The sequence below is a fragment of the Oxyura jamaicensis genome, chromosome 11 (assembly GCF_011077185.1).
Source record: "Oxyura jamaicensis isolate SHBP4307 breed ruddy duck chromosome 11, BPBGC_Ojam_1.0, whole genome shotgun sequence".
NCBI classification, from domain to species: domain Eukaryota; kingdom Metazoa; phylum Chordata; class Aves; order Anseriformes; family Anatidae; genus Oxyura; species Oxyura jamaicensis.
In genome coordinates this window covers 1,920,261-1,932,556 of record NC_048903.1, presented here as the reverse complement: position 1 = coordinate 1,932,556, position 12,296 = coordinate 1,920,261, and the positions used below count along the sequence as shown (strand labels likewise).

At 47.6% G+C, this 12,296-nt stretch overlaps 2 protein-coding genes across 2 annotated transcripts in view; both read right to left on the bottom strand.

Moving 5' to 3' along the window:
* The window catches only part of AMFR (autocrine motility factor receptor), a 28,400-nt gene extending 24,360 nt beyond the window's left edge, over positions 1–4,040 (bottom strand). Inside the window, exons 1-3 of the mRNA XM_035336796.1 lie at positions 3,754–4,040; positions 2,207–2,299; positions 268–432 (exon numbers count right to left, since the gene is read on the bottom strand). Coding sequence (XP_035192687.1) covers positions 268–432; positions 2,207–2,299; positions 3,754–3,963 — 468 coding nt within the window. The 5' untranslated portion in view covers positions 3,964–4,040. The remainder of the gene's footprint in view (positions 1–267; positions 433–2,206; positions 2,300–3,753) is intronic.
* A 1,009-nt stretch (positions 4,041–5,049) lies between these two features.
* NUDT21 (nudix hydrolase 21) lies at positions 5,050–12,122 on the bottom strand. Its single transcript, XM_035336917.1, has 7 exons — positions 11,922–12,122; positions 9,689–9,889; positions 8,394–8,457; positions 7,599–7,688; positions 6,840–6,915; positions 6,348–6,462; positions 5,050–5,336 (listed from the first exon to the last, which is right to left on the bottom strand). The coding sequence occupies exons 1-7, from the start codon at positions 12,035–12,037 to the stop codon at positions 5,315–5,317; spliced, it is 684 nt and encodes a 227-aa protein (XP_035192808.1). The 5' UTR covers positions 12,038–12,122; the 3' UTR covers positions 5,050–5,314.
* Between the last annotated feature and the right edge of the window lie 174 nt (positions 12,123–12,296).

The following is a 12,296-nucleotide window of genomic DNA, read 5'->3' as shown; positions in this document are numbered from 1 at the left end:
GTAACAGTAATTACAGGGCACATGTAAGGAGCAATTTATTAAAGAAAATAAACCTCTTCAGCTGTATTTATCTGCTGGGAAAACCGAAGGAGTAAGATTGACATGGCATTCTGAAGCAACTATTTGAAGCTAATGGAGGGTGCACATGTTCAGCACCTCAGGTGGGGGAAAGGTCTCAATGATCTGTTTGCAACCTCTAAAGAGCCAGTGCCTAAACCAGAAATGGAATTTGCATAACCCAAAAGATAGCCCTTAATCAAAACTTACATATTCAAAGCGATCCTTGCAGAGCTGAACCATGAGATGAAGAAACACGAGCCCAGAGAACCAGAGGCACCACATGACCACTTCTTCCACTGTCTGAACATTCAGCACGCCAAAAATAAAGATGAACTTGTAGAAGATGAAATTCCAGAACTTATCCTTGAGATGCTGAAAGGGAAGACGTTTGGTTACTGCTGTGAAAGCACTGATAATCCACATGCATAAACTCCCTGCCCAAAATAAATAATATGTAGGGGAGTGAGGGAGGGGAAGAGAGAAAGACGATGGAGACAGGAATATGACAATGTGTTAGCAAAAGCCAGATGCATACACATCTGTAATAGTATTTGTTACCATTACTGAATTTTAAAGAAATACTAAAAACATTACAAGTCCCTAATATTTGATTTTCCACACCCAAGCACACAGCTACTGGGCCTCAAATACAAAGTTCTCCCTGCTGTGCTGACCAGAAGAACAGCCACATTAAGTTAGACAAGATGTCCAAACAGCCTAGCACCACGCTCCCAAAAGTACCTGTCAAAAGTAGAGACAAAGATAAGAAAGTCAGCTCTTAAGAAGCACAATGCCTACAGTGGAGAATGAAATGCATGAGTGATAAAAAAAAATGTATTCCCACGCACACGCAGCATGAAAGAAAAAGGACGATCTTCTCAAGCAGCAGACAGAAAGCCAGCTTGTTGGGCAGAGAAAAATGTTATGGAATAGAATGTTTAGTTAAGGAACACGATGAAATCACCAGGACAAGAGTTAAGACAGGCCCAGAATTCCTTCCCAATGCTGCCAGTTTTGGCTCACCGATATTAATAACCTCTAAATGAGGACCGAAGCTTATCCCACTGTCCAAAAGCAAATGGATACACAGTTATTGCCTGCTACTTCTCGTTTTAAGAGGGTGGAGGACTTCTTGGAAATTATCACTGGTTACAATTCCACATCCTCACGCTCAACACAGATGAAGAAATAGTCTGGCCCAATGCAATTTCAGAGTGCCCTGTGTGTAAAACACCTCACTTGGAGGCTGTGAGGGGAGGGAATCACATCCACAATAGGCTGTGAGGGATCCATGGCTATTTGTGAAGATCTAGGTGCCTCGGCTCTGCGTGTCAAAAATAATCATGGCCTGATTTTTCCTAGAGCACTGCAATTACACGATTATTTTTAAAATATATACTATTCCAACCACTGCCGCCGCTTTTATCTTTTGCAGGATCCTGATTAAAAAATAAAATGGGGCTTTAATGGTCCTCTTGCTGAATTTTTAACAACATTCTCACCTGTCCTCAGAGCAGGACGAGCAGCATGAGCCTTCGGACACGATCACCCCCTTTCACTGGGCACATGCCTACCTACTGCCTCTTACACCTGAGGGGGATCAACCATCCACTCAGTGCCTGGGGCTGGAGAGCACGTGCACTTCTCGAGCAGTCAAGGCACAAAACAAGGTACGAGAGGGAACTCCGGCCGCCAGTGCCGATAACTAACTATGAAATGCAACGGAGAAACGCTGCCAAATGCCACCAGACTAGGGAAGAATATACGGATGTTATAAATACTCTGAAACGAGGTGGACTTGTAAGAAATCTGACAAAGTTTATTAAGGAAGCAGGATTTTCAAGCTGACCGAGGGCTTATAAAATATAATGAGAACAACGAAAAAGAAAGGTTCTCTCCAGACATAATCTGGAAGTTTGTAACTGCAGATATACTGGCTAACTACAAGGGGTTTCTCGGGTGGATTGTCTTCTGTCTGGTGTTATTGGACAGCATTTTCAGAAGTGAGAACTCCAAGTAGTAGGAATTAAATTTGTTTTAAAATTTATTGTGCAACTTAAGCAATTCCATACAGAAAACCACACCAGTCACACAACACGAAATTATCCAACACCAGAGACACCAGGGCAATGCGTTGCGCTCTTACCTGCCTCTCGCTGACACGAAGAGGACCAAACACCACATACTGGATGAGTTTAGCAACCAACATCAGAAAACAGCAAGCGGTGTTCACCAGTACCTGCAAGGAAATGAAGAAGTCAGTAACAAATACTTTTGCCCTCCTCAAAAAGGGAGGGAGAAAAGGGGAAAGAACGAGTCTAACAGAGCCTTCCATTGTTTATTAGATAGTTTTGGCTGCCTTTTTTTTGTGTGTGTGTGAAATTTAAGCCTGGCCTCTTCTAAGACAGGGACAGTAGCTGATAAGTCACAACTTTTTTTCTAGAAATACTAACATTTGATATACCAGTAAATCCAACGAACAAACCCAGGGCTTTGTGACAAACTGTTCTATGCAGATCAACCAAGTTTAGCACTAAGGAGCACGGGGTCAAAACCTACAGCAGGCCAAGATGGTAATTCTGCTTAACGTACAGGAGATGCACGTTAAGCATACATCTTAAACAACTCCACTTTGACCCTGTTGTTACAGGAGGAAGATTCAGACACAGTCCTGAAACACACAATAGCATGCAAGCTTTCTGTAAGGACCCTGCTCACATCCTTCCTGGGAGACTGCTTTAAAGCAAAGCAGTAAGGAGCCGAACACACGGGCCTGGAAAGCTGTTTGTCATACCTGATGAAGAAATTTGTAATTAACTATTGACCTACACAAAACACTAAAAGGCGGAGGGAGGTGATGATGCAGCATCGCCCTGTCACGTCTCAGACACACAAACAACTTTTCCAGGGCTCTTAATTTAAGGTCCTAACACCAAGTTTCCAAACAGCCTCAGCAGGCTGCGTGTGCTCAGCACTCTCAAAATCAAAGCCTCGGCCAAGCAAGGAAGCTGGACACCTGCACTGCAACAACTACCACCTTTCACTGACAAACATCGGAAAGTTAAGCAGCGAGAGTTCAGCCAGCGTTTCTGACATCCCCTTGTCGAGCTTTAACTTCAGCTACACCACAGAGAAATCGGCAAAGCGAGAATCACTCATTTACTCTTATGCTATTGCCACTGAAACTCATTTGGGCTTCGAGAGGTATGGATTATTACTATTTTTAAAGATGGTGTGGATGCTTCCTCGTATTTACGACTTTAAATGTTAAATCATAAAAAATAAAGAAAATGTGGGCTCAAGCAGCTGATACTGCCTCTCAAAGATTCCTAGCTGAGCCACCGGCGCCCTGAGCGGTTCCAGGGCTGCAGGTGCCCCGGGCCCCACAGCACCCCCTCCGCAGGGCCAATTTCCCCCCAGTTTCGCCCAATTTCCCCCAAACCTCCCACCGAGGGGTGCTCGGGCCCCGCCGCCCGGCTCTCCCCGTCCCTCTCAGCCTCACCCCGGAGGCTCGGCCCGGGGCAGTCGGTGCCAAAACGGGGCTCAAGCCGAGCCCGCCGCCCCGGCCCTCCCGCCCACCGCCGCCGCGCAGGGCCCGGCCCGGCCCCGCCGCAGGCCTCGGGGGGCCCCGGGGCGGCTCGGGGGCGGCGGGGCGCTGAGGGCCGAGCCCCCGGCGGCCGTCCCGGGCCTCACCCAGACGCAGAGGCTGTCGGAGAGCAGGAAGGAGGCGACGTCCAGGGCCCGCGGCCCGCCCCGCGGCTGGGGCTCGGCGCCGTCGGCTTCGGGGGTCCGTCCGAGGGCTCGGTAGGCGCTGAGGGCGGCGGCCAGCAGCGCCAGGGCGCTGAGCGCGGTGTAGGTGCGGAGGCTGGGCCAGGGGAAGCGCTCCAGGAACAGCAGCGGCATCGCGGAGCCCCCCTGCGGGCCGCGGGCCCGCTTCCTGAGGCCTAGAGCCCGGCCGGCCCCCGGTACCGCCCCTCGCCGGGGCCGGGCCGCGCCGCCCCCGCCGGGGCCGGGGAAGGGGAAGGAGAAGGGGAAGGGGAAGGGAAAAGGGGAAGGCCCCGGGGAGCGGCCCCGGCTCCCGGCTCGCTCGGGTCGGGGCGCGGGGAGCTGAGTCGCGGCTCCCGGGTGCCGCCGGGCGGCCGTTGGGGCTCCCCCGGAGCCGGGGAGGGTCGGTTCCGCCACCCAGGCCAGGGCACGAGCAGCGGGGCGGGCGCAGGATTTGGGAACAAGGCTTTGGAAGAGGCGCAAGGGAAAACTAGAAAGGTAAAGGCAGTGACTCAGCCCGCCGAGTATGTAAAAGAAAATGCACGTAGATGTGGGGGCTGCCGCAACCTGCAGGAGGCTGAAACGCTGAGAGCAAGCTGAAGAGTCGGGCTCCCTCGCACGATGACACAGCACGTTGGGCTGCCACGGAGTTCAGCATAATGCAGAACCACCTGCGTGTGGCATTGGCAAAACGCTTCATCAACCTGAGCCAAGCTCAGTCCTGTAGCTCCAGACAATATATAAAAAGAATTTCACTTCTATATTTAATTGGCTCTCAGAGCAGTCCAGCAGAATTGACTTGTGTTAGTCTGTTACTTTCTTAAGGGGACAGAGAGGGTGAAGATGCACGTTTTATTTTGTGAATGCCCCGTACAAACAGCAATGCCTACAGCTTATTTTGGATAAACTTTTAAAAATGGCTACCCATGCTTTTAAGTATTTATACTCTCTCTCAAAACAGAAACTCAGTTCTCCAAGTTAAAAAAAAAAAAAAAGGCTCAAAAATATGTTGCACCTGGTTGTACTTTTCAATCTCTCCCTCAGACTAAGTCTCTGCTCAGGGATGAAAATTGGAGCATCCAAATGTGCCCTGAATGGTCAGATCCTCCTCTTGTTCTTGAGGCTTTCTATATACCTCAAGGAAAGTATCAAATTTTAAAATATGTTCTTAAAAGTAGAAGACAACCACAGCAAAAAAAAATACACACTGAAAGACAAACAGAATCAGACCCATTTTGTTTAATGTTGTACAAAAAAAATGGTGAGTATTACAATGAAAAGTGATTAAAACACTGATATCTATCACATTGCCATCCCACTACTTAAACAGTTGAGATTCACTTCTCTATTCATACAATAGAAAGTTCAGTGGACTTCGGGTAAAGAACAACATAAAAAAATCCTTGTCACACACATTCTTTTCTCTACATTTTAAAGCTGTGCTCACAGAGACGGCTTCTTCTATCAGACTCTTCGGGTATACGGGAGCTCAGTTGTAGATAAAGTTGAACCTAAAATTAAAAGGGTTATACCATGTGAGAGACTTCTGTTGTTTTTATTTAACTGACGTTTTGGAATGAATAAGCATACGTTTTGGTTTTGTTCTTGATAAGACTCCATCTGACAGAGGAAGAGTGATTATTTTTTTTCCGTAAGACAACTTTAGCATAGCAAGAAGCGTTATTTTTAACAGCCCATGCCATGTTAGCATTGCACATCAGTCCATTAAGGCTGCAAAAGAAATAATTATTTCATCTCTTAAGAGAACTTCACAGATATGAAAATACCAGTGAGTTATGTAACCCACCAGCAACTCTTTCACAGCATTTGTTATCAGAGCCAGCTTTACACACCCGAAAGGTAGCACAGACTCAACAGAAGAGCTAGTTCTTGTCAACTGCATTTCCCAGCAGACAGAAGAGCACTGTACACACAGTCACAAAGCGAAAGAAAGCCTCCATCTCAGCTTCCTGATGTCCTTCGTTGGGATGCAGCTGTTTCGCTGGTGCCAAACTGGAGTTTGGCTGCGTAACAGCCAGTGCTTCCCTGGTACTCAGGAGAAATTATCTGCTACCTTTAGACAGAGCGGGGAGGGGGAAAGGCCCCATAGCAACAAGTGCCAAAACTGGGACTAGATGGAGGAAAACACGCAGCATATAACTCAGCACTTCAAAGAAGCATCTTGGCTTTTCCTCACACTGTCCCAAACACTTACAAGAAGCTGATACTTGGTGCACGCGCAGCTTTGCCCACTCTTTCAGGCTTTCCTCTGCTAAAATTTCCAAATAAGATTTTGGTGCTGGTAAGATGCAGCCACTGCCTCTGAAGTGTCCACACCATCTAATATGTCCCCGTGTCCCTCAGCTCTTCACCTGACATTATGCATCCATCACAACTTGTCCGAGACAGACTCTAAGCTCTTTGGGATACCTGCAACCTTTCCATAATTGGATTCTGTTGTGCCTAGCCTTGCTTTGGTGTCAAAGTTCCCCAAAACTACACTACATACGAACATAATATACCTGCTCAAAAGTTGAGGAAGGCTGGAAATAATAGGTCCATATCCCGGTGCATTGTCGTAGAGCTCAAACAACGGTGCAGCGACCAGCTTGTAATTTTTGGGGACTGCAAACAAAGCTACAAATAAATGTGAGTTGATTAATATTAAATGAAAAAAAAAACCACCAAGCATTCACCCAAGGTATCACTCCTCCCCACATCTCTAAGCAAGATCCCTACATACAGCACTGTAGTAGTAGAGCAGGTTTATGCCCTTCACAGTTAAATAGAGTTGTACACGTGATGTGGGAGCAGGAATGGGAATTTACTAGGACCTTGTGTTCAAAGGATCACCTAGCTTCAAAACTGATACTAGAATTTATTTTTTTTTCTAAATGATTAACTACAAACAACTGCAAGCATATGAAAATGAACTTGCTACCACATCTCCTTGCATGAAGCGCAAGCATTTAGAGCTTTATAAATACAATGTTCTGTTGCAAACACACACTTACCCTTTTCTTGAAGCTGGACCAAGAAAAGCTTTTTGTGCTCTTTTGGTTTTGTAATATGAGCTGGGATATAGGGATACTGGAAGAAAAATAAAAAGTTTGGTTGTATAGAGCTTTGAAAATACTGCGTGTTCTTAAATGCTCATTTGTAAGTTAACAGGCACCGACTGTCCAAGTTTTCAGCATGTCCTACGTTGTTCTTTCTTGTCAACAAATAATGGAAACAGCTTTTGTGAAAAAGGATCAAAAAGGAATGCTGTTGCCTTCACAACTCTCGGGGGAACTCAAGAGGTACCAATGCTCATTACCAGTTAACACAACCCAACAGAACAGAAATGTGTAATAGCAAACTGAACTGAACTGGAAGTATTCTCAGGATCGAAGCATTCAGAAGTAGAGCAGTCAGACCAGACCATTTTATTCACGGGGCATCTGCTCCATCTGTACCAGTGAATGAGCTTCCACTGTGGTTAAAATAGCTTAGATGAGTTTAAATGGTGTGCCTGGCTTAGCAAGGGACTGGAAACTATTACATCCTGCTTTCTCATCCATCAGGACAGGTGTGAGGAGGCAGAGGGAGTTTCCAGAAGAAAAACTTTGGAGTTTGTTCTCAGTCACAGAAAGTAGATGAAATAGATTTTAAAAAAACAGAAAAACTAATGGCTCACGTAGCAGGCAGTCTAGAAGCCCAACTGGCAGGTTGAAAACTTTTGGCAAAAATGATCAATATTTAAGAAAATGAAAGCCAAGAGAAGTGCTCACCTGCGGAGGTTCAAAGTTCGGTCTCCACCAGTTGCCAATGCAGTCATCGATCACCCAGTCCTGCTGAACCCCATCCTGACGGCCCAGTATCTATCAAACACCCAGTTACAGAAAGAATTAAATACCCCAAGCAAAAATTTTAGAAAACATACACTGGAAGCACAAAGACTTGCTGTAATAAGGGATATAAATTAGGCTACTCTGGAACAGCTTTTTCTTTTTTTTTTTTTTAAGAATATTTGTGTAAAGTGACATTTTATCTTAAAAACCTCTCTTGACAGGACAAGGACACTTTAGAAAACATTTCAAATTCCATGCTACATTCAGTTGTACTGAGGGCCACACGACCGACGGGAAGAACAAAATGTCGTGTTACGCTACCTGACGGTATCAACTGAGGTTCAGTGGAGCACATTTAAGCTATTAATTGGTGTGTTGTGAAAACTGTCTCAAAAACTAGTCCTCAGTCGTGCTCAGCATCATAGTTTACAGCCCATCTGCACCCTCACTTGCCAGAGGCCAGCCCAAAAGCAAAGCTGCAAACAAACACAGGACTCAAGTGGTAGGTAGGGGGGCTGTCACTGGACCGCTCCGTCACCCTCTCACCAAGCAGGCAAAGAACTTACTGTTTCACTGCGTTAGCTACCCAAGAACATTTTACAACCAAACACAAAGGCATCAGAATAAAAGAAGTGATAAGGAGACTACTTTAATTCTTTGGCTATTCTACTAACTCCAGAATAATTCAACATTCCACAACATTCCAGAATTACAACATAACGAAAGAAAACAGACCTCTGTCATTAAGCGTTTGAGCCCCTCTACCTCATCTTCTCCTGGATTGAGTTCACCACCAGGTCTGTTAAAATAATCAATGATTAAAGCTAGATTTACGTGTTACAGTATTGACAGACTTTCACAGGTAAATTCGGACATGCTTCCAGGCGGGGAGCTACGAATTCACTCAGGGCTCTTGCATCGGAACTTCCACATCTAACCTTGTCAAAGCTGAAGACAAAAGGATAGCCTTCACCAAAACTAAAAGGGCTACCTTACGTCCCTTTGAAAAATAAAATTGTGCGCAATACTTTGACTTCAATGGGACAAAAGTATGACGATACACTTGTTAATGAACAAATTTACAAAGTAAAACTTAAACAACAAAACAAAACCATCAAAAATAGAAGAAAGGGTTGTAAATATCAACTGTAGTTGTTCTCATCTCAAAAACAGCTCTTAGTGAAGCATACAGAAGCACAAAAGTCAAGTGCAAAAGTCAAATGCATCCTGCATTTAATGCGAGATGAATGGAAAAATAAAAGGACATTTACATCCTCACAAGTTTTTTGGAAAAATGGTCAGAGTCTAGCCTATTAAGTCCACATACACACCCCAAATCAAGACGTCAAGAAAGCATCTGGATACCAAGTTAGATTTTCCCCCCTCACTTGAGAGCAAACACCACACGTGTTAAAAACATACACTGCTTGTGTTACTGGTTGTAACTCGTCTCAAGTCCAGTCCACCCAGTTTAAAACAAGAAAACAAGCTCCACCACCACAATCGTATGATCCAAACCAAAACTTCACCCCAGTAGCGGTAACTATTAAACTAACCGACACGTTTTTCCTCACAAATTGAAATGCCTTTCTTATTGCATCCAGCCTACCCGGTGGTTCTGTACATGGATCCCGTTCCGCGTTTATTGGGGTTTACGCCCTGAGCTTCACTTCACCATTTCTGCAGCCATACCACGGGGGTATTTAGGCGTAACAGCTTTCCTAACAGCGTCAGGACAAACCACTGTCTCTGACAGGAGTGTTAAGCAGGAATGCTGATGCACTGTAACTAAGGTTTTCAGTTGGTCCAAAACCAAATTAACCCCTGTCCATGAGCAGAGTCAAACACCTATTTTAGAGGAAAACATCATCATCCAAAAAACCTCTTCCCAGACTATGCCCTTGCAACAAACGAATCCCCTTCAAAATACCGATCAGAGTCGGCCACATTTTAGCTTCTAATAAGCACGTTTAGAGGTCTGGGATGTTAAGGTTGGATTAGGAAGGTAGATTCAATAAGCAGAGACTTACAGCTTGAAGAAAGTCGTCCCCAGCTGCAGTAACAACACGTGGGGCAGTCTATGCTCGTGTACGATCAGAACCCCTTCCACTGTCCGCCTCATGCCAATTTTGTCAAATTCTTCTCTCATGCGTTGAAAGCGAGCTGCCACTGAACTGTCCTTCTCATAAAGGGGCTCCTTTGTGCCAAATGTGTAATTGGTAAGAGGATACCTATAATGGAAAAAAAATACTGTATGACAAGAGAAATAGATTTAAATCAGAAGCACACAGCATTGCCCCATGGCAGAACCATCCCTGCTTGAGCAAACAGTAACTCAGTCGCCCTCCTGGGCTAGGTCTCGGTGGCCTGCTGCGTTGCAGCACCCGCGTGACACCACAATCTGCTTGAGGAGATACAAGCGCAGGAAGCCAGGCTGATCGGACACGCTGTTATGGTGCCGATTCATAAGCAGGCAGAGAACTCCGGATGTGCCAGCAACGCGCTTTGACCTGCACGCCACAGAGCAAAGGCAGCTGAGGCTCTGAGAGGAGCTGGGAAAGGGACGGGAGAGAAGAACTGCTGGGAAGGATGGAAGCTGCGCAGGACAGCCTCCGTGTCTGCAGGAGCAATGAAGAGCCTGAGAACTGAACTGTTAGAAGAGGTTTTGCTTTGCAGTGGAAAATTAGATGCCTAGATCACGGAAGGGGAATGCTGAGTGTCAAGTGCAGGGCCGGGAGCCCGGGGTAAGAAGAGCTCGAGCAGATCACGCAGGTGGTTTAGGTGCTGGACCTCCGCATCCTCTAGGGACAACGCAGCATACCCTGAAGGGATTTCTATAGGCAACAGGGACTGAGCAGAGAGAAGAATCAGAAGAAAGGAAAACTTAAGCAAGAAATGAAACAGTCCAAGAAGGCACAGAGAGCAACAGGAAAACATTACTGTACAACTAAATGCAAGTAACAAAGAAATCACAAGCCGCTTCCAGTTGTTGGAGCCATTCTCAGGTACACAAGTGAGCCAAAATTAATTTCCTAACTGCGGATACCTTCATGAGCAAGCTTCTCCCCTTGCACTTAGAACCACCTACATTTCCATTCATTTCCTTTCTGATTCCCAGAGAGCCACGCTAATAACGCACTGTGGTACCCTGTAATAGCCTGTGCTATGCGTGTGTGAGGACATCAGCTCATACCTTAGAACTGGTAGCTCACGCTTTACAAAAAATGTTGATAATAGTTTCCCACCGATTCTTCTCTTTAGAAACGCCACAAAAATATTTCAGCCTTAGAAACTAACATTTAAACTTCTGCAGTAAGTCTCTAGCTGTGAATAAACCCAGCTATACCAAGCAGTGCGCACTCATTTGTTTGATTAATGGCTAACAGGGAATATGGACTATCGTAGGTCGCAGTTACGGCTTTGCAGCTTGACAGGCGTATTTCCCAAAGAATGCATCAGAGTTTACTCAGAGAAGGCAGCAGAAATAGATGCCTTCTCATGCAATGAAAGTACGTGCAGCAAATAATTGCTATAATTGCCACAGATATGAACTTTGCCAGGTAGCAACCAATGTGAAGTTGAATTAAAATGCCTGGCCCACTCAGCAGCAGGAGATCTAACCACACACTGCTGCCCACGCTGGGTGAGCCCAAAGGCAACAGAGCCCCGTTGCTCTCCCAGGAGTCACCCTGAAAGCTGCAGGAGGGGCAGAGGGGCCACCCCTCACTCTGTGCCTCATCTCCCTGACCCCCTAGAATCATGGAACCACAGAACCATTAAGGCTGGAAGAGACCTTCAAGATCACCTGGTCCAACCACCCCCTACCACCACCATCACCCACTGAACCATGGCCCTCAGCACCACGCCCAACCTCTCCTTGAGCACCCCCAGGGACGGTGACTCCACCACCTCCCTGGGCAACCCATCCCAACGCCTGACTGCTCTTTCTGAGCAGAAATGTCTCCTCATTGCCAGCCCGAACCTCCCCTGGCGCAACGTGAGGCCATTCCCTCCGGTCCTGTCCCTGGTTACCTGTGAGCAGAGGCCGACCCCAGCTCCCCACAGCTTCCCTTCAGGTAGGTGCAGAGAGCAACGAGCTCTGCCCTGAGCCTCCTCTGCTCCAGACTAAAAGACTCCCTTGCTGCCCCCAGCACCCTCAGCAGCCCCCGGGGCCCCTCAGCGGACCCCCGCGGCCCCTCACAGCCTCCCCTCGGCGCCTTCCCCTCAGCCCCCGGCGAGGCCGACCGCGGGAGGGGCGCTCACAGGTTGATGGTCCTCTCGAGGGTCAGCGGCTTGGTCTGCTGGATGTACTTGTTGCCGAACTGGTTGACCCCGCGGGGCCAGCCGGTCTGCGAGCGGTTGGGCGGCACCACCGACATGGCGGCGAGGGCAGCGCGGGCAGCAGGGCGGCGGGAGCGCCGTCCGCCATTAACCGCCCGGAACCCGCCCGCGCCGCGCTTCCGACCATAGAGAGGAGCCGCGGCGCCTCGTCTCGCTGCTCCTCCCGCCCGCGGGGGCTGCTGGGAGTTGTAGTTCCCGGCGCAGGCTCCGGGACCGCCATGGGCGCCAAGCGGCGCGGGGCGGCGGCGGCGGCGGGCGGCGGCGAGAAGCGGGGGCGGCGGGCGGCGAGCGCCGAGC

Coding starts and splice junctions, on each gene's coding strand:
- NUDT21 (XM_035336917.1), bottom strand. CDS start 12,037: ATGTCGGTGGTGCCGCCCAACCGCTCGCAGACCGGCTGGCCCCGCGGG. Junction 9,890..11,921: donor CTCGAGAGGACCATCAACCT/GTGAGCGCCCCT, acceptor TTTCCATTATAG/GTATCCTCTTACCAATTACA. Junction 8,458..9,688: donor GGGACGACTTTCTTCAAGCT/GTAAGTCTCTGC, acceptor TTATTTTAACAG/ACCTGGTGGTGAACTCAATC.